At 39.4% G+C, this 24,397-nt stretch overlaps 2 protein-coding genes across 3 annotated transcripts; one reads left to right on the top strand and one right to left on the bottom strand.

Annotated features, from left to right (window-relative positions):
• Window positions 1-476: 476 nt before the first annotated feature.
• cops4 (COP9 constitutive photomorphogenic homolog subunit 4 (Arabidopsis)) lies at window positions 477-7,105 on the bottom strand. Its single transcript, XM_085168243.1, has 10 exons — window positions 6,930-7,105; window positions 5,256-5,335; window positions 5,005-5,156; window positions 4,787-4,890; window positions 4,541-4,694; window positions 4,298-4,448; window positions 4,004-4,174; window positions 3,585-3,700; window positions 3,348-3,432; window positions 477-997 (listed from the first exon to the last, which is right to left on the bottom strand). The coding sequence occupies exons 1-10, from the start codon at window positions 7,001-7,003 to the stop codon at window positions 864-866; spliced, it is 1,221 nt and encodes a 406-aa protein (XP_085024369.1). The 5' UTR covers window positions 7,004-7,105; the 3' UTR covers window positions 477-863.
• A 1,853-nt stretch (window positions 7,106-8,958) lies between these two features.
• On the top strand, window positions 8,959-23,557 carry lin54 (lin-54 DREAM MuvB core complex component). 2 transcript variants are annotated; one of them, XM_085168600.1, is made up of 14 exons: window positions 8,959-9,081; window positions 11,034-11,806; window positions 14,071-14,182; window positions 14,324-14,454; window positions 17,007-17,162; window positions 18,674-18,866; window positions 18,962-19,035; window positions 19,120-19,317; window positions 19,438-19,529; window positions 19,710-19,781; window positions 21,056-21,158; window positions 21,250-21,387; window positions 21,484-21,686; window positions 22,304-23,557. In XM_085168600.1, exons 2-14 carry the CDS (start codon window positions 11,063-11,065, stop codon window positions 22,503-22,505), a joined length of 2,418 nt encoding a protein of 805 aa, XP_085024726.1. In that variant the 5' UTR covers window positions 8,959-9,081; window positions 11,034-11,062; the 3' UTR covers window positions 22,506-23,557. The 2 variants fall into 2 exon arrangements, with proteins under 2 accessions (XP_085024726.1, XP_085024727.1); XM_085168601.1 differs by lacking the exon at window positions 8,959-9,081 and adding an exon at window positions 9,127-10,327.
• Window positions 23,558-24,397: the final 840 nt, after the last annotated feature.

Raw genomic sequence — 24,397 nt, 5'->3', positions numbered from 1 at the left:
TTTGAGGATGCCAATGTTCACATTTTAGAAAGAGAGGACAGATGGCGTCAAAGAGGAGTGAAAGAAGCCATCTATGTCCACTGTGAACGACCATCTTTGAACAGAGGCGGTGGCCCCATGCTGCTTGGGGCCAGCATGAGTACACTAGCTCATTTCTCCCACAGGCTGGATTTATATCTCCTCCTGTTGAACCAGGGATCTTTCAAATGTGGTAACCACTATACCATTGAACCACTATAAAACATATTTTTGTCTCATAAACTGTCTGTATCATTCAGTACAGTGATATCTACTCCTAAATTTTTGTTAAAATGCTTCCAGAACATGTATCCTGAGTAGAAAATTGGTACACATGCTGAAAAGTGAACTCAAAGAGCATTTCATCAATTTGTTCTTCATATTTAAATTGTCAATGATAAAAAAGAAAATCCACTGAGGCAGACAGCGACCTTGAATCAAACGATGATCCTGAGCAGTTTCTTTTAGCTCCAAGTTTAATACTCCACTGAAATTCATTCAGTGTGGGCCAAGTGATAAATCAAGAAGTACTTGACAGATATAGCTGTATTATCAAGATAAAAACAGCATGCGTTTGTTGTGCGCATCTTATTTTTGACCCTATAACATGTCAACAATCTGAATATAATATCCAAATTTTTAACATGTAAACAACATGAAATTACACCTGAATGTACAGTACAGCCCTATAAATACATGGATGTCACATCTCAAACAAGTCATGCTGGTACCAGAAGGATCTCCACAGTGCTTTTACTACTTAAACTGCAGGTGTTTTTTAATGTCTTTTTGGGGAGAAGCAAGACAAAACTTTCAGGGTAGGCTGACGGATCCTATTGGGAATACTACTGGGTCATCTGGGTTTCCATAGCCTGTGCAGCCCACTCTGGAGCAGCCTGACGGATCTTCTCTAGCAGGTTATTGACTTGGAAACATAAAGACTGGATCTGTTTATCCCAGGTAGGAAGGGGTTCACGGGCTGCCAGAGACACAAGAAAAAAATTAGAAGGTGCATTTTCCTTTCAAAACAAAGACTATTTGCATGTGAACCATGGTGAAAAACACAATGTGTGTTCCCCTTTGGCCACAGGCCAACTATCTTTTTGGTAGTGCCACTGTCACAAACCCCTACAGAGAATAGAATAGCATAGAATAGAATAGAATAATCCTTTAATTGTCCAAAAAGGGGAAATTTGGTTGTAACAGCAGCAGAATAAAAGCACATATTCAAATCGAACAGGACACAGAACAGAAACACACACAATTTTTACAGAAAAAAATATTTACATCATGGTCAATAGTTACAAAAACAGAGTACTGTACAGTTATTAAGATTAAAGTATAGTTTTTTTTAATATATAAACTGAGAAAAGTAATGTGCAAGTTATAACAGTTGTTTGGTCGATTAGTGCAAATTACAGCGCTGATGTAAACATCTATGTTTGTTGGGAGCAGTTTTGATTGTACAGTCTGACAGCTGCAGGGAGGAAGGACCTGTGGAAACGCTCCTTCATGCATCTAGGATCCAGCAGTCTGCCACTGAAGGAGCTCTGCAGTTCAGCAACACTTACATGCATGGGGTGGGAGACTCCATCAGAGATGTTATTTTGCCCAGAGTCCTTCGGTCTCCCACCAACCTCATCCAACCTCTTCCTCTCAGCTGCCGTTAAACTGCTATTCCAACATACAACATATCATGGCAGTGTCTCACTACCATCTTGTAAACATTCATTCCTGACACGCATCAGCCTACACTCTCTTTGGCACTGTCCATTGCTCTGAATAATTGACCCAAGGTATTTAAACTCAACCATCTTCACTATCTGAACCCATCTGTAACTCCCACTCCTACTACCTCACCACTGTCTCGCTGTCCCCACACATGTCTAGCATTACCCTCATGTACTGCTCTGCCACTCCTGAGTTCCTTATACCACTGTTCCTCCCTTGAATCCCGTCAGACTTTTCTAGATCCACACAAATACAGTGCAACTCGTTCTCTATACTTCTCAATCAACACTGTCAAAGCTTCTATAATGCCATTTCTGAACATGAAGCAATACTGCTGCTCACTGATCGTCACCCCACTCCTTAACCTTGCTTCAAAAACTCTTTCCCATAGCTTCATGATATGGCTCTTTAACTTTGTCTCTATGGTTGCTACACCTCTGCACATTATCCTTGTTCTTAAAATGTGTCTGTGTATTTAATGTTAGTGAGCTCAATTTTAAACACTCCCACTGTGTGCCCTTAGATTTAGACTAGCCAACTAGTTTGTGTTTTATTCCTCCAGTTTAAATAAGTAGTAATTAATTCACCAGAAACATACTTAAAAGTGTTTTACTTACCTTTACTTAAAACTTACTAATACTACTAATACTAATTTCTGTCTACTTATGTACGCAATTTATTATATCCAAGTCATTTATTGTTTGTGAATACAGATAACAGTGATTCAGTTCATTTTGGCTACAGTTAGAATCTCTTTCTCTCTAACCCATTGTGTCTGCACAGAGCTGTGGGGCAGCTACCTAAACCAGTGTCCTTATTCTGTAAATGCTGCAAAATAATGTCACAGGGATTAATGTAGCTAGTGCTACATTAATTAAGTGCAAAAACTGATTGCTTCCACTTCTTCCTCTGCTGTTGGGCAGTACATTGACTCACCATACCATCCTGAGGTAGATATTGGTATTACATGAAAGGCTGCTCTACTGTGGCTAAGGATTAGCTTTCAATTGTAAAAAACACACAGACTGACACAGATTGTTCTGGAATAATTTTACAGCAATTTTATCCATATCTTCTGTTTATAAAATCTGTTAATCTGTAATTTGTGATTTACAATGACAAAAGAATGAGTTAATATATAAATAATTATACATTTCAACTTTAAATTACTTTTATCAGGTGTTTTGGTTCCTTTGGGGCGACCGTGGCTCAGGGGGTTGGGAAGCGTATCTGTAACCGGAAGGTCGCCGGTTCGATCCCCGGGCTCTCTGTCCTGGTCGTTGTGTCCTTGGGCAAGACACTTTACCCTACCGCCTACTGGTGTTGGCCAGAGGGGCCGATGGCGCAATATGGCAGCCTCGCTTCTGTCAGTCTGCCCCAGGGCAGCTGTGGCTACAACTGTAGCTGCCTCCACCAGTGTGTGAATGCGAGAGTGAATGAATAGTGGCATTGTAAAGCGCTTTGGGTGCCTTGAAAAGCGCTATATAAATCCAATCCATTATTATTATTATTATTAAAATCTCATGGTCAAATCCTTATACCTATATAAACCTATATAAAATTTGTAAAACATACAAATAAACAATTTCATCACTTACTTTCAAAATGTACAATGCCATCAATCTGGTCAATGAAACCATTCATACGTCCCTCAGTGATCATCTGAGAAGCAATCTTTTCAGCCTACAGACACAAAGCAGAAACTAGAGTTTGTGTGTACCACTATGGAAAACAGGCACTTATTATCAACAGTAGTTCAATAACTTCCCAATGAAGCATAAAACTAAAACTGTGGCTCTTATACAAGTTTAGCATTAATCCAATTCATATCTCACCTTTGCAGGGGGGATTTCCAGCAATGCTCCTAGCTCTTCAAAAGTGATGTTGTTGTAGAGCTTACTGGCAGATAGGAGGTTGTGTTCAATCACGGCTCTGTCAAGGATGCTGGAGCCTGAAACAGATCAAAGTTAAGAAAGGATAGGTGTTGTGTTACAACACCTAAGTGTAGAGTGCCCCTCAAGCACCAGCATAAATGGTTACAGCCCTGTGCTGACCTCAGTTATCATGAGCAATGACCAAGTCAACTATAGCTTTGACATTATAGCTGCAGTTAAGAGTGTGTCTGGAAATATGTTTCACAGTACAAAGGGAGCACAAAACCAGAAAGAATATCAGCTGGTTCACCAGCTGATTCAATGAGGGTGGAGAAAATAAGCATTTCTCTCACTGTGTAAAACCCAGTATATCAGCTTACCATCTGCTGTGGTGGCTTTCTGGTGAGGCATCAGCATGGCAGCAAACTCCTGCAGTTGGTTACCTCTAATGATGCGGTCCAAGTACATCTTCTCCAGGATACCATAAGCAGCCAGCTGCTGACAGCGCTCATCCTTAAAGAGAGTAGCCAACATACGGGAACGTTGCTGTCCTAAAAAAAAAATTGCACCATTTTTGGTTAAAAGTGTGAAAACCGCAAATCAGTAGTATGCCTTTATATGTTTTCCATTAGTTCTCATTACATTATTTCTGAAAATGTAACACCTGCTTATACCTGCAGAGGCCAATATGGTGCAGTTCAGAGCATGCTTCAGTGCCTCCAGGCGTTCACTTTCATGAACAATTGACTTATAAGACAGTTCGTTGTATCTTTGTGCAGCTTCAATAAACTTCCTTCTGAAGTCTAGTACTCTGGCATAGCACACCTAATGAGAGCAGCATAAGCACTTATCCACACAGCTTCACTGAAACAACAGATAAGATTATGTAACTATGAAATCACTAAGAGATCATGTACCTTATAGTGTATCTGTAGCTGTTCATTAGAGGACTCATTCTGAAGCAATGAGGCTCTGTTGATGTAGGCCTCTGCCTGAACCGGATCATCATCTTCTAAGTAAAGTCGGGCAATTTTCAGATATGTATCCAACTTATAGTCAACATTATATTGCCTGAAGGGGATATTTTAAAAAACAAACAAAAGAAACATGGATTTAAAGACACAATTACCATCAAGACTTGCGTGTGACAATAGTTTACTTACTTCTGTCCTGTTTCGAGGGGAATGCCAACTAAAACTTGGGCAGCATTTCTCCAGTCTCCCTCCTTTTCATAAATGGTCGCTAAGTGCTGTCTGATTGAGGCTACCTAAGGCGATGGAGGAACATTACTCAGTTAAGCGCTGCAGTGACAATACTCAAGCTTAACTGCCTGAATGGTTACCTCCATTTGCACTGCGTCAGAGAGCTGGAGCAAATTTACCTGTTCCTCGAAGGAAATGACCCTCGGCTGGATCTTTTCCAAGGTGAAGTGATACACTGCTTTTGCTGTGGCGTCAGGCAGGTTGGGCAGATGTGTGCAGAAATCAGTGAGCAGCTGTCTTGAAATGACGAGACTGACATTTTCATTGACCACTGCAAGAATGTAAAATATAATAGTAAGACATGCTCCTGAAAAATGAACCAAGGACGTAGAATAAGCAGATATTACAGAAGAATACAGGCACACCATACTTGCTTCTACAAAGGCCTTCAAGGATTCCAGTTGATCAGCATCTGTAAACTGAATGGCCTTTTCCAGAATTTGTCGATATCTGCAAAAGATTTCACCGGTCAGAAACCTTCCAACTTTGCTGGTAAGTTTAAAATGTTTACATAGAAAATCGAAGGATTAAAACTTAAATATGAAACACAAATACATTTTAACTTATTGGATGAAACCCAGTGTTTTTCCCACAGATTAACTTTACTTTGGCAAGGTATATTAATGGCTGCCCATGTGATGCTACAATGAGCTCACTAAGGCTACAGAGCAGAACAAGGCCTGCTGACACTCAAATAATCTCCAGGATGACGTAACTAAAAGTCATTTGCAGTATAAGAGACTCACTGATGAAGCAGCCAATAATATTTATATTCATCAATTATTTATTGTTAAAGCACATCTAAAACCCTCCCTCACCAGAAACAGATTGTAAATCTGTGGGAGAAATTGCATAATCCCATGTATACTGTATTCCCTTATGATATAACAAACATCATATATTATTATGAATTAAAAAAATAATTAAAAAAAACCCCTGACTGCTTGGTTGTAAAAGACTGAACAGTCATTTGTCAACTGCACCATCTAACAGATGTTGTGTCACAACCTATAACAGTCTACAATTAATATTTAATATTGTAGAACACTATGACAGAACATCACAGACACTATGATGACACTGTGACACAACTAAAACGTTGTAAATAAATAACAAAATGTACAAACTGAGAAGTATGGACTTATTCTGTGAGAGGAAATTTTGAATTTAATATTTTGAAATGAGTACCAAAAAAAGTACCAAAATTGAGGGGAAAGTACCCAATCCATTCAGTAAATATCATTTCATGAATAAATCTGTAATCGACATGTCACTAAAGTGCTGTGAACATAACAGAACTATGCACATAAACACCAGTTCACATATAATTACAGCAATCAGTCTGTGGTCCCTTACTTAAGAGAAGTTGATGCATTTGATTGTGACTTCTGTGAAAAACAAGTGTATTTAAGCTTGAGTGAATTAAACCTCCCTTTATTAAACAGCTATTTAAATATTTTCACTTTAATTAACCATCAGCATATACTGTGGATAAAAATACAGTAAACACTTTCTTCTTATACAAACAGGACCTAAAAGATTTTTAAATAGATTTATCACCTTTTGGACAATGCTGACGAAAACTGAAATTGCAAAAGTAGACTTTACAGCACAGTTGTACTTAATAAAATGCACAGGTTTTCCTAATAAAATGGTTGTTTATAGGATAGTAAGAACGTACGCAAAGGGTGTCCTGGCAATTTTCTAGCCAAGTATCACTTTGTTCAAACTGTATTAAAGCTATGTTGTGCTCTGCACCAAATATGTAGCTAAAGAGCAGCAAGTTAGCTAGTTAGCTTGGGTGATAAAATATACAGTTCTCATAATTATTTTACCAACAATTAATGTGGGTAGTCACTCCTTTTATGTTCCCTGCACTTTGGATAAAACCTAAAAGCAAACATTGACAGACTGATTGCATTACTATCTGGATGTATGGCTAATGCCGCTAACGTTAGCTTAGCTTTGTGCAGACCAGCTGCTAGCTAGCAGTTTCTGTTGCAGTTTTTAACGAGTGATGTTCTCCGTAACTAACGTTACATACTTGGCAGCAAGATCTTTATGAGATCCACTTGAGTTCATCAGTTGTGTAAGCTCCTGCCTCACTTCGGTCGCCATTGTAGCCTGCGTCGAAGTGTCAACACCGGTTTCCTCTGCCGAGACAGGGGAGAGCCTTCCGTCTGCAGTCAGAGCGCAGAGCTCGGCCAGGAAGTGACGCAGTCAGCAATGGGAGCGGAAGAGGGAAAAGAATGATTATAATTATTTTAGGCCAGGCTTAAATGTTGAGCTATTGTATTGCTTGTTTATTGTTTTAATTTTAAGCAATAATATATGTTTTTAAACAAAACTTTGTGAGTATTATAAACTATCCATCCCTTTCCTGAAAACAATCATAGCTATATTTGGTTACATTTTTTCTGCTAATTTTGTAATTAACCTAAAAAAGGGTCAACCATCTGAAATATGAAGGGCTTTCTTGTTTTTGCGCAATAAAATATCCTGTCTCACAGACATGCTGAACAACTAGATTCTGTATTTAATGCATCTAGGCTGGGCTGTTGTAAAGCATTATTATCAGGTTGTTCTAAAAGCTCCCTGAAAAGCCTTTAATTGATCCAGAATGCTACAGTAACAGTACTCACTGGGACTAGAAAGCCTTTTTCTCCTTCACTGGCTCCCTGTTAAACCCAGAATCCCATTTAAATTCTACACCTCACATACAAGGTCTTGAATAATCAGGCCCTATCCTATCTTAAAGACCTCATAATACCATATCACCCTAACAAAGAATTTTGCGTACAAGTTGCTGGCTTACTTGTGTTTCCTAGAGCATTTATAAGTAAAATGGAAAGCAGAGCCTTCAGCTTTCAGGCCCCTCTTCTGAGAAACCAGCTACCAGATTGCATTCAGGAGACAGACACCCTCTCTACTTTTATGAATAGCATTTCTTCATCACTTACTTCTTCTTACTTTCTGTGTATTTATACACCACTTTCCATATAATCATTAGTTACAGCTCTCTGGTGGACTTCCACAGCATGTCTTTTGCCTTGTCTCTCTCTCTGCTCTCTTCTCTTTCCCCACACTCCAAACCAGTTGTAGTGGATGGCTGCCCCTGTACCCTCTGGCACGTTCTTCCTGTTAAAAAGGTTTTTCCTTTCCACTGTTTCCAAGTGTTTGTTCTTAGGGATTAATTTGACTGTCTGGGTTTTCTTTTTATTACGTTTTAAATGCTATGTAAATAAAATTGAATTGAGCTGACATTTTTATCAAACCAGTCAAAAGTATGTGTAAAGTTTAAGTAAAATATAACTAAAATATATAGCCTAACTAAATAATGTTGAATAATAGTAATAGTAATAAAATAGATACAACACCAGAGGTCAAGTTATATACAAGTGGTATCAGTTAAAAACTAAATATCTATATTCAACATCAGTCAAAAAGTATATAAGTATATGCAAAATACATAAAGAAATGTCCGATGTATCGACTTTTGTTCAAGAAAAAGTCAGCACCATAAGAGCTTAATGACTATCAATTGGACCTCATGCATGTCACTTATGATGAATGCACTGGAGAGACTACGCTGGCCTACTTAAGACCTTAGGCGAAAACATCTCTTGACACTCTGTAGTATGCAAGCAGCTCAAATCTGGGAGTGAATCATGCAGTAATCTCCCTGCTGAAGACATTTTACTCCCATCTTGGCAGTAATGTGTCATGTGTTTTACCACTCTTACAGTAAGAGAAACTACAGGACATGTAAGTAAACATGTCCACCATCTTATTATTTACTGACTACCTGACAGTGGTACGTGAGACTGGGCACTTAATGAGGCTACTGGGTAGTGCTCTGTCAGATTTCGGTAAATATCCAGCACACGAGCTCCAAGGCTGACTGTGTTGTTTGTTTTTTATTAACTAATAATAGTTTTTATTTTCAAAAAAATATTTTGTAAAAAAAAAAAGAAGAAGAAGAAAAAGCATTAAATAGTTTTGTAGAAACAGTCATAACTTTGATAATGCAATTGTGCTGTAGCTTTAAGTGTTACGTCAGTCTTTCGTATCGCATGGAGGGCGTGGCCGGCCTGTGAAATGTCAGGGAGGAATGGCGCTCGGCGCGGTATTTTGAACAATCGTCTTTTCCTTTCCTCCCTTTTATCTGGAAACGCTGCTTAGCTTAAAAATTTGGGGTAAGCATGACTATGCAATGGCCCTTTCTAGGTTTTAACACACTATATTCAACATAAAGACTCACATTAAAGAATGTATTCAATGTTGAGATATAATGTTGTGCTAGCTAGCTCGGGTTAGCAAGCTCAGCAAGTTTGCTAGTACAGTTGTTCTGCCCGCTGGGCTGTCTAGATGAGACTGCTGTTGCTGTCTTTGCTGTCTTTGATGATAACGATATTTAAGGATACACTCTGGTGAAAAATCAGCATAATATTCACAGGATTTGGTTTGGCAGAGTATTTTCAGCGCTGAAGGAAAGTTTCTCGTGCACAAAACAGGGACTTTAATAACATGGTGTAAATATGTGAGCCGGCCGCTAAGTTTACTTACTGCAACGGCAAATGAAAAGTAAAAGCTAAGTTAGCTGCACACCGAGTTGTTTTGACATACTGGCGAAACGTCTGAAGGATCATAAATATTTTTATATGTATGTAAAATAGTAGAAGGCACAAGTCAGCAGTTGCATTTGCTGTTAGTTGGTTTCATATTACTTTAGCTGTTGACCCGTAACATTCTTGGAATTTACGCTTTTCTGGTTCATTCTCAGACTATATCTCAGTCAAAATATGACTTTCTTGAGGTTAAACTAAAACATCATTTTGAACTGGTTAGGCCACGCTAACTCCAGCCCTAAAACACAGACTGTAAATGCTGTTAAGGAGATCTATAATAGCAATCGCAATAATTGCATTGTGGAATTAAAATGTTGTATTTCCTCCTATGTCAAGTGACAGGAGAAATTATTGGAAACAAGCATTGTTTACGTTGTCAGAGTCTGCAGAGTTTTGTTGTTGTTATTTGTGGGGGGTTTTTTTTACTCGCTAGCAGCACCCTGTTAACATCAAGTCTTATCTTCAGCGATTGTTTAGTTATGCTTGTTTTGCAGTGAACTGTCAGTGTAAGTGTCTCTGCTTGTTACCAATATTTATAAACCCTTCCCCTCAGCATAGCTTAGCGTTAGCCGGGCAGCTAACTAAGCTGATGACGAGGTAAAAATGGCGGATCTTTCGAAATCCAACCCCGGCCTGAAATAGTAACGCAGCCAGCAAAACAGCTTGTCGCTTTTTTTCTCGCTCTTTGCCCCAGTCAGGACCACTTCTGGGCATTTTTAAAATAAACGAGTGCAACTCAGCACAGTTGTCTTTTGATGGCTTTCACCTGGGGACGTGAAGAGATTCAGCTCAGTCAGCTCTGCGTGTGAATGTGGTATGGAGTGGGTAGGGTTCATATGTGCGTTTCGGTGGATTAATGTTGAGTAGAGTGCAGCAGGACAAAGATACGGCAGAGATGATCGTTGCGGCCTAGCATCAGCTGTCTGCTTCAGTCAAAATCAGCACAAGTCAAACGCTACTCATGCCCACCTCTTTATTTATTACATCTCACGTAATTACTGAAGTCATTTACAAGTAAAGTTATGACAATCTGGCACTTCTACTACACCTACATGGCTAGCTCGCTAGCTTGAACTATCTTGCTCTATATTCTCAGCACAGCTTTTAGCTGTCTGTCTGTATTATAATCCAGTTATGTATATTGTATAAATGAGTAGAGGAATACATTTTTTAAATGAATTGCAAACACTGACTGCAATTAAATGCAACAGCTCTCTAAAATGATGAATGTATATCCTCAGAATTTTAAAATTGTATTATCTTTGTCTGTCTCTCCCTGTTCATGGTGCATCTAGTGCAGTAAATGTAAGCTTCTAGGTCTTTCAAATAATATAAAAGTGATCAAATACAACAGAAAACCCTCCTGCCTAATATAATAGCCAGTAAAACAGATTTGACCTGCTGGAGTTTGAACATGTGTGCCTGTATTATAAGTTAAGCTGACATTGGTGTTAATGTTGTGGCTTACTGGTGTTTGTGATGTATTTTGCAATGACAATTAAATTGTATTGGTTTTTCAGGATTAACGGAAAGCTGAGAGTTTGCAAGCATGGATGTAGTGTCACCAGAGCTCAACAGCCTCCTCCCAGATGAGATCATGGATACTGAGGATATAGAGGATGTTCCTCACTCTCAACCTGGCACCACTGCAGTCCACTCAGAGCCCAGTGATGATGCATCGGTCCCAATGGAAACTGATACACCCGTGGCTTCAGAGAACGTGAGCCTCTGTTCAGATGCCGCGTTAACCGAACCCACTAAGGCTATGACCACCTCCACGGCCACAGACTCCATGCTTAGTGCCAGCCCCAGAAGTCCGCCTCCTGTCTCAAATTCCAGCACATCGTCTCCTCTTCTTACCATCAAACCAGCCTTGGCTACTTCGACAGCCACAACCAAAACCACAGACAGTGTTACTGGAACTAGTGTGACTACAAGTGGATTACAGAAGCTCACAACTCCATTTACAATCTCTCCTGCAAATCGCCAGATTATTCTCAATAAGGTGGTTTCTCAAGCCTCAGAAGCAGCAAAGTCTGCAGGTAATCCACCCCAGGTCATCAAGCAGGATGGACAGAAACTTTTGGTTACAGCTATAGGAAAATCGGGGCAGCCTATAGTGCTTCAGTTACCCCACACAGGCAGCAAGCCTGGCGTTTCACAGACTGCCGGAGACACCAAGTCTCAAGCTCCGCAGTTTAAAGTGGTGACTATAGGTGGGAGGTCAGACCTGAAGCCAGTGGTGGGCAACCAGGTGACCACATTACAGACCCAGCAGCTGAAGACTGTCCAGGTAACAATAACCTTTTGTATTATTAATACATTTTTACAAAAATATTGCTTGTCATGTTCCACATGTTACTGTTAAATTAAACATAATTACTACTGTAAATGATTGCTTCAATATCAATTGAACATACTGTGTACAAAGTTTTTCAAGTTATTAGATAAGATCTGCTTTGACCTTGATCTAGGCTGCCAGTAAATGTAAGCTAACAACAGTGTACTGACTAAGTACAGTTTGGTGTTTCAGAGAAGATGGAGTGGGACTGTGTCTCAGTAACCACTAGAACCACTAGGAATCTAGTGTGGAACTATAACGCACAGAGCTCAATTAAATGTTATTTATACAATTCCAGTCACCTGGACTTTCTATTGCAAGTTAAAGGCTTCTACAGCATTATTGAGAGAATCCTGATGACATGATGATCACTTAGCACATGACGATGGTAAAGTAGAAAGTCTTTTTCTGAATAGAAAGAACCTGCTGGTAGAACCAGGCTCATGGAAAGCCTAACATGGGCTTTGACTGGTTGGGAGATGAAGGGAAGAGAAGGTTAAAAAAAAAAAAAAGAAGCATAGAGAGAGAACCACTTTGGTGAAGATTATGAGGTTCAGCCATGTAGTTTGAATGTGGAATGTAAAGATTCCTTGGTGTTTAGATTTGTAATTCCAGGGTATTTTTTGTTAGGATCTGGTTAAAACCTCTTGGGAGGGGGTGGGATTTGTCTGACTCATAAAGTACAGACGTAACAGGTTTACATTACAGGTTACAAACAAGTTGGTAAATCTCCCCATTCAACTGTTCTTCGCCTGTCTGGACGTTGTTTAAATGAGCAGTTCTCATATTTGGATTAAAAATTGTTACCAGTGACTGCTTCACTCTGTGTATAATAGAGGTGGGAATCACCATACATCCCACGATACGATATTATCACAATACTTAACGCACGATACAATATTATTGCAATTTTTTAAAATATTTTGCGATATTCAGATTCTGTACATAAAGGTAAACTTTATCAATATTCATTTTATCTAATATCAAAGTCTCACACTCAGTCAGTTTTATTGTTGACAAACTGAACGGTTTGTATTACAGTCTAGTCCAAATTAACTGAATGCAACCATCTGGTACAATTATAGCTATTCTGAAATATGAAATTTGTGAAAACTATGCAGCACCTTCAGCAACTGAAGAATTTGAAAGTAAATTAAAACAAAATATAATTTTACATTAAATAAAAAAGTTTTAAACTTAATTAAAATAAAACATGTCTTAAATTAAAATAAGTAAACTGTCATGTTTATTGCTGCCATAAAAAAAGTTAAACACATTTGGACAGTGAAGGAATGTCAGGATTCTTGCTCAGAAAAAGGAGCTGATCAACATGCTCTGTAGTCAGAGCATGTTCCAGTCCACAAAAACTTTTTTTGTAACAAAATATCGATTTCTGCTGTCCCTGTATCGATACATTATTAGCAAACAAAATATCACGATACTACACGATTGATTTTTTCCCCCACCCCTAGTGTATAAGGGGTGGAGCAAGCATATACACTCGGGCATGTTTGTTGGGAGTTTTTATCCTCTTAAATAATTAAAAAATTTGTAGGGAAACAAGTACACTCACTCTCAGGGTTTAGATGAACATTATTAGTGCGCTATTTATTTAAGAACTGAAGTCAGATCATCTTAACCAGCATAAAAATAATATTTTTGTCTAAAATCATAGTTCAGAAGAGAAGGAAAGGTATATCCTCTTTTTATCTTACATGTAGGAGAATGATTGCAATAATTTACCCCCAGTAAGATATTCAGATTTAAATATGTTTTTTTTTTTTTTAAAAAGCCACCGATGTTGCTGTGAAATGAATACCTCAGCTGGCCTGTCTGGCTGCATAAAGTCACGTTGCAGAAGGGCTGATATTGTGTGTACATTGAAAAAAAAAAAGTGTCATAATTTCACAGTTGCTATATCAGAGCACTGACAAAGAATTGTCTTAATACTGCACATTGACTAGCTCAGTATATAATCTTACTATATCACTGATGACCTTTTTCCCTACGAATATAAATTCAGTTATCACCCTCATAAATCCAGTATCAATTAAGTTGTACAACTAGAGCTCAGGTATCAACATCAGTATCAGTAAATGAAAATGCAACAGAACTGACCAAGCTAGGACACGCCAGTAGTCGTCATCTGCAGAAAGAGGCAATGTTTGGATATTGAATGAATACGTTTAAACATTTCTGGCTAATTGTCTTTTCAGATTGCCAAGAAGACACCAGCATCCTCAGCTGCACCGATCAAGTTTATCATCACAAAAACTGTTAACAGCAAAGGTATAAGTGCCCAGACATCAATGCCTCCTGTGATCACAGGTAAGTCTAAGTAATAACTTTTTGAGGCTATTTTTTGTTTCAGTTTTTAAATAATTATCAAACCACATAGTTTATTGCTGTTTGTTTTCTAATTATGTTGTAATTAGCTTTGTCATTAAACCTTGCACTGTCTGTTCATAGGACGGGTTCTGACCCAGAGTTCACCAGTGATGCCCCCGAGGACCATTACTCTCTCTGAGCCCCACAACACTAATTTACAAAGTATCCCTGGCAAAAAGATTGCCATTTCCCCTCTCAAGACTCCCAGCAAGGTGATATTATATTTTTCTATATTTACTTTAACTGAATATGATCAAGTGGCTAGAGACTAAATTACAACCTGTTACTGCAGGTAAAGCACGAGTGTAATAAATCACCTCGAAACCCCCTGCAATGTTTACTCAAAAATGTTTGGAATCGCAATTATATAATAATGGTACTTTGATCAGAGAAGGATGTTTGCTAGCCATTCGTCTTTAAGGGCTTATCTGTTTACCCTCAGTTTAATTGAGAACCAAAGACCTTAGTGTAATACACTTTTCAAAATATAAAAACATTTAATACCACTTTGAAAACACATCAGATCTTAACTGGGGAAAAAATCATGCTGAAACACAGGTAGAGAGTTTTTTTGTATGGGCCCCTACATGCTTGCATTCATGACTGACAACATTGAGGAATTAACCATAATGAGATGATAGATGGTGTACTGGTTGATATCTTCTTAGATGTGAACCAGTGCATCACTGAGCTCCTGGAATGGAGGCAACATCGGATGGACAGAAACATGATGTCCCAGAGATGCTCTATTGAATTCAGGCGAGGATGGGGTCCAGTTAATGGTATCAGGGTATGGTCTGACAGTAGGGCTGCCACGATTAGTTGACTAGTCACGATTACGTCGACTATCAAAATCGTCGACGACTAATTTAATAGTCGACGCATCGTTTGAAGCTTTGTAAGATCCCAAAAGACGCAGGAATAAGTAGGATTTAAGAGTGTAATAACGGACTGAAACAGAAGATGCAGCACTGCATGTACAAGGATGCCAGCTGCTGTTAAACCCCGAAGAAGAAGCTGCGTCCCAGAATTCATAGCGCAGCCCAGCTCAGTTTCCAACAATGGTGGCAGCTAGTTAGTTTTAATATTACTCTTATTATTCTTTCTGGGTCACAAAATAAACGTTTAACATGTTTTCAGGCGAGAATGTAACTGTGTAAACCTCAAATATCTGCTCAGTTTATCAAGACACCGCATATTTTCAAAAGCGCTCCGACGTTTTTGGAGACGTCTGTTACCCACCAGCTTGATAGCTAGCCGGGCGCAAGGCTCACTAGAGTCTGCGAGCACACCGGACTCCGGGCAAATTGTTTTCAAACCCACCGCCGTCTTACACTACTTAGGTTAAACATGATATATAAGTCACCTGGATAACTTTAAAATGCTATTGTTTGGCTTTTTTTTTTTTAGTATTTTATTTGTTCCTGAGTAAATCGGTTTGGCTGAGATTAAAGAGATGCTTGAGAATATCCTCCGGTGTCCTGTATATTTTAGATAGCAAGGAGCAGACAGCTGAGTTTGTTAAACTCCACCAAAACAATCTGCAAATTTCATTAAAATTTAATAAACTATCATCTTGTCTTTATTTTTAGTTAGCACATACCTTAAACATAAAATATAAATGCACTGCCCAAGTATCCCCTCTCTCCACTGCCTTTCAGCGGCAAGCAGCAGCAAACAGGTCATCAGAGGAGGCCAAGATGATGATTAAGTTTAACAGTGCCTACAATATTGCAAAGAAGAATTTCCATTCTCTAAGTTGAAGTTCGAAATAATTCTTCACAAGAAAAATGGCTTGAACGTAAACTCCACATACAGTAATGATGTCACGTGCGCCCAGTTTTTGTGAACCTAACTTTTGCCATGGATGCACAGGCGCACCAATGCAACCATGGCAAAAAGTTAGTCTAGAGCCCTGGGGTATTATCGTCACCCTACTGGGCAGGGGGGTGGCATGGACACTTACATTTGTGAATGGGATAACGTAGACGCTTCAAGTTGATACTATAGGTGTATGTACTAAAAATCTCAGAAGAGTTCGAATCTCAGTGACTTTGACTTTAAGGTCAAAGGTGAAGTTTTATGAAAATCTTGTGACTGCGTTAACTGAAGAATAAAATTACGTAGAATTTTGAAATTGATCCCATAGGTGTGTCTGCTAGGAAGCTGAGAGGTAGCGTTGGTGGTTGGGCCGATACTGTTGTTTAAAATAACAATTTGATTGTGTTTGTTTTTTGGAAATGTAGTTATTAAAAAATGCAGTAGATGTATTCACACTCTTTGAATATTTAGACAGCCCACAACGGATTGATGTGTCACAGTACATAAACATCAGCCTCTGGCACTAGTAATCATCATTGTATTTGCAGACAGGGGTTTATATTATATTATTTTATATTATATTATATTTAGTGCTGTCAGCGTTAATCTCGTTAAAATAACGAGTTATCGCAAATCGCCCGGTGTGTGGGGCTGGACGGCGTTAACGAGCTAACTGTGCTAACGCGTTGATGCTGTGTAGCCCCACGCACAGAGCGATTCGTGAGATTAACACTGACAGCACTAATTATGTTAGATATTTCTTTCACCCCTACTAATGAATGAATATGTATACATAATGTTTGCAATTGACTTCTTATAGAATGTTGGTTTATGTGACATTCCTGTTACCATACGTAATGACAGCTATATTGCCATCCAACTAGGGTCTTTGTTTAATCAGGTGAAATTTTCACAGCTCATGCCGCTTGTCTGTTTCTGCCAGGTGACTGTGGTGTCTGTGGCTTCCCCGACCTCCGGTGCTTCTCAGAAGTCTGTAGCACTGCCTGTGAATGTAGCACTTGGCCAGCAGATCCTGACAGTCCAGCAGTCAACATCTGTATCTCCAGTCAAGGTGGCCACTAGCCAATCAACAACGCAGGTAACATGAAAGCACAGAACAGTCAGTTGTAGTTGATGCCATCTGATCTGAGGGGAAAAAAGGAATTAAAAAAAAAAAACGTATTCACCTTATTTGTGCATAAGTGTCATTTCAGCTCCGTATGAGAGTCAAGGAGTTGCAGCATACTGCTGTGATGTGCAGTCATGCTATTTTCCTCCTCTCTTCTTTCTTGCTCTTGAGTGCACCTCATTTTACTGCTACACACAAACAGGCCGCATTTAGAATTGAGCTGACAGGAAGCAGGTGAAGACAGAGACAACTCACTGTTACTGCAAGTGCAGTTTTAAAAAAACAGAACACCCCCCCCCCCCCCTCCAAAAAAAAAAACTTCCAGATAAGCATTACACTGATGAATGAAAACAAACATGGAGCAAACATGCAGTTAAAAGCTGTGGAAAGATAAAAATAGAGTGTAATGGTGCTATGTTAGCTCTTGAAATAATAATTGCTGCTGTGTAGTGAACACAGAAAGGAAGTGAACAGATTTATCACTTATATCCGATCCAACCTTTTTGGGTCAAAATGGAGGAAATACATTCTAAATATCAGATTGATACATCTGCAGTTGGTGGGATTGTTGTTTATAGTCTGACACAGTTTGTATTAAACAGACTGTTCATTACTCAAAATGACTGGCTCAGTTGTGCTCTGCATGCTTTGATTTAATTTTTTTTCTCTCAAATTTGTACCATTCTGGAAATATTTCACTTTTTCTGGTAATAAAGTTCCATCTGTGAATCACCACCTTATCATGGTAGAGGATTCGCGTGGCCCAGGGGTCCCAGCAGCTATTTTATTGGGTGGTCTTTTGCCCACTGATAGGATCTCCCAAGGCAAATTGGTCCTGGGTGAGGGACCAGACAACGGGCAATTCAGAAACCCCTATGAGTGAAACCGAGGAGGGTGCCCGAGGGCGAGCGCCTGTACATTGGAGTTTTTCCTGGTGGACGATCCCGGTTTTTCCCACTGCAATTTCTAGAGAAACTGAATTTTCTTCTTTGTATATAAAACAATAAGTTGTGCAGTTGTTTTTGTTCAACGGACTGCACTGCTAAAGCCATGGCCATCTGATGCAGGAAAGGCACGACAGACCGTGTCATGTTTATCTCAGTGCACTGTGTGGGGCACCAATGATGATAACTTACCTCGCATATAAATCTTGCCTCCATAGCAATATACATTTTTGCCAGAAATAAAATGATGTAAGATTGTTTCCAAGCAGATAGAACGATAATTAATGCTCAAAACAATTAAATGTTTTCATGTGACCACATGCCCCATGTATAACAATGGATCAGCATTTGGGGAGCTTAATCCTGGCCTGCAAAAAAGAAACTGAAATACACTTTGAAGATTGTATTGCCAGTAAAACGGACAGCTCTTACCAAACTGCTTTCAGGATGAGCTTCTTTAGTTTTTGTTGTTGTTGTTGTTTTTTAATTTTCTCTTCTATTACTGGCTGTTTCTCCGTTTGATGTGAATGTTTTCAGAACATTAAACCTGTGGCTGTTGGAGGAGTGGGAGGTTCCCAGTTTAAAACAATCATACCCCTGGCCACCCAGCCCAACGTGCAGCAGATCCAGGTGCCTGGCAGCAGGTTCCACTACGTTCGCCTCGTCACAGCAACGACAGCGAGCAGCACAGGACAGCCCAGTGGTCCCAGTACCAGCTCTATACAGACAGGTGACCTATGAACTTGTTTCGTTTCCTCTGCTAACAAATGCAGGCAGCACTTAGTAATTGCGCTGTACCAACTCATGATGGTGCTTATCCCACAGCTAAACCTATGGTGGTCAGTACAGCAGCAGTCAGGATGTCTGTCCCAGTTGTCCCAGCACAGACCATGAAACAGGTAACCTGGGTATCCAAGTTCATTCAAAGAGAACTTTCTCTGAAATGTCCCTTGAGCTGCATTCATGGTTTTTATTCCCCGTAGGTGGCACCTAAGCCCTTAACATCAGGACCACAAGTAGTAACCACCACTCAGACTCAGCAACGTTTGATCATGCCTGCGACTCCACTACCCCAAATCCAGCCCAACTTCACCAACCTCCCTCCAGGCACCGTCCTGACACCAGCTCCAGGAGGAGGGAATGTGGGTTACGCGGTTGTGCCAGCACAATATGTCACACAGGTTAGCGAATTATCTTTGTGTGCTTTTTGGTTTGAAGGGTTTTTTTGTTTCTTTGTTTTTAAAAGATGGATTTCCTTTTCCTGAGTGAGTTTCAATATCGTGTTTCTGCTTTTCTCATAGATCCAGCAGCCACCATTTGTGACGCTTGCCAGCAGCTCTAGTTTTTCTGCATCCACTGGTATCCAGACTCAGGCCAGATTGCCTCTTAATGGGTAAGAAATGGTAGAAGCCATCTTACTATGACTTTTGTTTTTATATATATTGCATTGAAAGACCAACTAAATGATATCTGTTCTATTTAAAAAAGATGTTTACCAAAATATTAAAGTGATTTTCTTCATTTGTTCTCGTGACTGTCTATAGTTTAATCTAATTAATGTTCATTGGTTCAGTTTGTCAGCAGCAGAAACAACCTCAAGACCAAGAAAACCATGTAACTGTACCAAGTCACAGTGCCTCAAACTGTAAGTGTAACTGTCACTGATAATAATGTTTATCCATTGGATAAATCTGTCCAGGTGTAGCTCAATAATTAATACATGTTTGTATACAAACTATATGTTTGTAATTTCAGCTGAATATTTTGTAAAGTCATCTGTGACATTATATTTTAGCTTTTCGTCTGTGAGTCAGAAAGAAGAAACCATTCAAGTTCCTGTTTACGCTCCATAAATATTGATGCATATTTTTAATATTGTAAATATTTTTTTGCTCATCTGGCAGAAGTCTCTTTTTAAAAAAAACATTAAGACAAAAGTTCAGTGGACTTGAGCTTAATTTGATTTGTTGGTCAAAGTAGGGCTGGGTTTTTATTAATGAACCTGTAGAAGGATTATCAGTTGCCTGCAGCTGCCTTTGTCTCCAGATTGCTCAGGTTCTCTAACCTGGTATGCTTTCAGTATTTGTGACAGTTGGCTTTCTGCGTTGGCTCTCTGTTGTCTGCTTCCAGCTGCTGTGTAGGTCTCCTGAGGCTCACAAGCCCACTGCCACTTGTGGCTAGCTGTGTCCCTACCGGCACCCACAGCCGTCTTACAGTGGAGGCCAAAGGCTGGCAGGGAATCACGTGTGCCCTTGCAAAATGAGATTTATGGTCATAAACACCCCCTGGGGTTTTTAACCCTCATTGCATTTAAAGTTAAATAAAATCTCTGTTCAGTGACTTTATTATGTTTACTTTAAGGAATAATCATTGTTAATAATATAGATAACAGTAATCAGTATTATTATGTTTGCACTAATCTAGCAGCTTTCAGCCATATTAATCTCATACACAAATGTAAAAACTCTAAATTCATGACCTTTATGTCCAGGAGGTCAAAGAACAACTTTGCTATGAATCGCCATGGTAAATGATGAATGGACTGGTATTTATGGTTTTTATAAGTGCTTTATACAACATGCCTAATTCACCCTTTCACACACACCTAAGTGCTCTCTGATGTGTTTCTTATTAACACTTGGAGCATAACTTGGGGTTCAGTATCTTGCCTAAGGATACTTTGGCATGCAGACTGGAGCAGCAAGAGATTTAACAAACAAACTTCCAATTAGCTGACCTGCTTAGCTGGTAATGGCTAGTTTAAAAAAAATCCTAATACAGTGTTATTTTGTGGTGGAAACCATTTTTCCTTTTTATCAGAGTTTAGGAAGCACTGAGAGACTTAATGTTGCTGAATCAAATTACAGTTGACATGGTTTTATTAAATGGTGTTTTTTTTTTTTGTTTGCCTTCCTATAGCTACTGTGACTGTTTTGCAAATGGAGAGTTCTGCAATAACTGTAACTGCAATAACTGCTTCAATAACCTGGAACATGAAACTGAACGTCTCAAAGCTATAAAGGTGAGGCAGAAGTCCACTTTCTGAATTCTGTTTTTGGGCTGAACTGCATCCTGTTTGACTCATAAATTGCTGCACAAACATGTTTTCACAGACTTGTCTTGACCGAAATCCAGAGGCCTTTAAACCTAAAATTGGTAAAGGCAAGGAGGGAGAGTCGGACCGTCGACACAGCAAGGGCTGCAACTGCAAACGCTCAGGCTGCCTGAAGAATTACTGCGAGTGCTACGAGGTAGCTCTCCAGTTTTCTTTTTTTACAGATGCCGTCACCTCCATTCATTCTTCTCTTATTGGCATTTATTTCCTTCATTTTTGTTTCTCTTCACAGGCGAAGATCATGTGTTCGTCCATTTGTAAATGCATCGGCTGCAAAAACTTTGAGGAGAGCCCGGAGAGGAAGACGCTAATGCATTTGGCAGATGCAGCAGAAGTGAGAGTTCAGCAGCAAACGGCAGCCAAGACCAAACTATCCTCACAGATCTCAGATTTGCTCATGCGGACGACGCCTGTGATTTCAAGTGGAAGTGGCAGGTACCTGAAACACAGTTCACACATTTTTCAACATAAAATCAAATCTGCAAAGAGCTTCTTTTACAGTAAGCATATGAAATGTACTTTTGTAGAATCTTTAGATAAAGAGTGTTGCACAAGTAAGGGCTGCAGGAGATTGACTGACAGATTGGTACAGGATCTGCAGTGATGCAGACACAGTACCGCAAGAATTAGATTATGGAAATGATCTGCCAGTGAAGGGTGGCTGGACACTGCTTTAGAGAGAGGGTGAGGAGCTCAGTTATTTGGGAGTGACTGGAGTCACATCTTTTGATGGCTTATGAAGGCCTTTATGTCACCCTGGAAGAGGGAGGTTTGGGTGAATCTGGATCCTGATACTCAGGAGAGATGAGTGAATAAAGCACTTATCTTTTATTTTATTTCAACAATAATGGCTACATCCCAGATACATTGTAAGGAAGTCTTCTTTTCTTGCAAGGACCAACTTATGTCTAGGCATGCACCCTGGGCACCATTAAAACTCACTTGTGTCTGATTGACATGGAGTCTCCACGATCCATCTGCTTACTACTGCTGAGACCAGATAATGATGGCTTTTTGTCAATACTCAGACTTTTATTTTGCTTTTCCCCCAGGCTCCCATATACGTTTGTAACAAAGGAAGTGCTTGAAGCAACATGCGAGTGTCTGCTGGAGCAGGCCAAAAAAGCAGAACAGACTCACCAGCCTCAAGTTGAGGCAGAGAGGATGATTCTGGAGGAGTTTGGACACTGCCTCATGAGGATAATCAGCTCGGCAGGGAAAGCCAAATCAGACTGTGCCTCCATCAACTGCTAGGCCGAGGCCTGTAAAGGCTCTCCACCCTCTAACCCTCCTACCAGCTGTGGAGGCTAAGAGCATGGATTACTTTTTGCACTCTGTCCTAGACCCCAGGGTTTCTGGCCTGCAGGGAAACAGGTTGTCTCCTTCATCAAAAGGCAGAACAATGAACTGAAGGCAGGCAGATCCCACCCCCACCCCCCTGCCTTAGCCAAGCTGAGGCCAGCTGGAATAATAAAAAACATGGAGCAGTTGTTTGCACTGTTCACCTATGCTAACAGAAGGAGAAATGGACTGGCTTTGAAGACGTTACCATACTTGTCCACCTGAGTGTGATGCACACAAATGACTGAACAGGAATACAAATGTTCTTTCACTTGATTTTCTTTTTTTTCTTTTTTTCCCCAAATTTCCCTTCCAAACCTCTATTAAATGTTTCCTTCACATTTGCTCTTCCATTTCACTCTGGTTTTTTTAGGTTTGTTTTGAGGTTTAAAAAAAATGCCTGTAATTTTATGTAATCCGTATATTTGTGCTTTCAGTAGACAAAAAAAGAATATGTATCTTTTGATATTTATTTTCACAGGTATTTCTAATCATTGTCAGCGCTAATATTGTGTGGCTTCAAATGCTACAACATGTTAATTATTAACCAAGGCTAGGCTAAATTGTTTTAATGAGAAATAAGTAGATGCAATCTTTGGTTTTATCCTAAATCCAAATGTAAGATGAATGCATACACACACACACACAGTACAGAATAGTTGTAACTTGGTTACACTGACAGAGGTTCACATTTTTCCTGGTGCTGTTTTGTTTTCTTAGTTACATGCTTACTGTACATTAAAGACCAATTACACCCACGTGACTTGTTTGGTGTTCTTTCAGATATCTGGACACGATAGCCTGAGTGTTGGTGTTTTCCAGCACTGTCCACACCTGTGTACCTTTAGACCCTTTAATGTCTCAGTTTTAGTCTGGCCTAAGCTATAAAACTGAGACTTGTGAACAAGGGCTAGAAGAGCTGCTTGTTGTGCTTTCAAGTAAACAAATGTGGGCAAAGCTTGTTTTTATGTTTGTTTGTTTGTATTTTTGTATTTAGGTTATAAACTTCAAACAGAAAAGTTATTCACGGAGTTCCACGGGAACAGGAAAAGAGATCGTATTTCTCTTATATTGTTTTCTCTTTTTTGTTCTGCCTTCGAGCGCCATTACAGACCTGCTAGTTCTATTATTTTTCATTATTTCTCTCATGTACACACTCATATACAGACATGATATATCTGTCAGCATACATTCAAGTAATCACTTCAGACTTCAGTCTGCTGAAGTAGGCTCATTAACCAAAGCATGCTACAGCATCTGCCAAACATGCTGGAGGTGGAAGCATTGCTATGGCATCTCTGTATACCTGCCATTGGAACTGAGTCACTGGTGTATATTGATTATGTGACTGCAGATAGAAGAATTCCTCACTCTCTGCTCAGCCAAAACTGACCGGATGGTGTTTCACAGTGTAAATGGATAATTTCTTTGCAAAGAAATGGGCTGTCCTTCAAAGGATAGGTCAGTCGTCTGATTATACAGGTTACTTAAGAAAAAGGGGAAGGCAGAGAGACGTTACTGTGTGCTGTGTTTTTTAAGAAAAAGAAAAGAAGAAATGTAAATTACTTCTAGACTTCAGGCAGTTGTTGACTGCAAAAGATCTTCATGCAACTAAAGAGTCCTTAAATTTGAAATGATGTCAATTTGTCCAATAACCTTTGAACATATAAAAATAGGCAACCTTGCATAGTATTTGTAATTATTTGTAAATATTTGTAATTCCTAAAAAGTTAGCAGAAAATTGTTTTACAAGTCGCTGAATTAAAGCTAAAGGTCTTATTATTAGGTAGACATGGTACATGCAG

This window comes from Neolamprologus multifasciatus, chromosome 7, assembly GCF_963576455.1.
Source record: "Neolamprologus multifasciatus chromosome 7, fNeoMul1.2, whole genome shotgun sequence".
Taxonomy (NCBI): Eukaryota; Metazoa; Chordata; class Actinopteri; order Cichliformes; family Cichlidae; genus Neolamprologus; species Neolamprologus multifasciatus.
This window is presented reverse-complemented; position numbering and strand designations above follow the sequence as displayed.

Bases quoted from the DNA above. Each gene is read 5' to 3' on its own strand.
- cops4 (XM_085168243.1), bottom strand. From the start codon at position 7,003: ATGGCGACCGAAGTGAGGCAGGAGCTTACACAACTGATGAACTCAAGT. The intron at 4,891-5,004 runs GTAAATTTGCTC...CCATCGCCTTAG, and splicing joins TCATTTCCTTCGAGGAACAG to GTAGCCTCAATCAGACAGCA. The intron at 4,175-4,297 runs GTATAAGCAGGT...TTTTTTTTTTAG, and splicing joins CACCATATTGGCCTCTGCAG to GACAGCAACGTTCCCGTATG.
- lin54 (XM_085168600.1), top strand. From the start codon at position 11,063: ATGGATGTAGTGTCACCAGAGCTCAACAGCCTCCTCCCAGATGAGATC. The intron at 11,807-14,070 runs GTAACAATAACC...TTGTCTTTTCAG, and splicing joins AGCAGCTGAAGACTGTCCAG to ATTGCCAAGAAGACACCAGC. The intron at 19,782-21,055 runs GTAAGTGTAACT...GCCTTCCTATAG, and splicing joins AAGTCACAGTGCCTCAAACT to CTACTGTGACTGTTTTGCAA.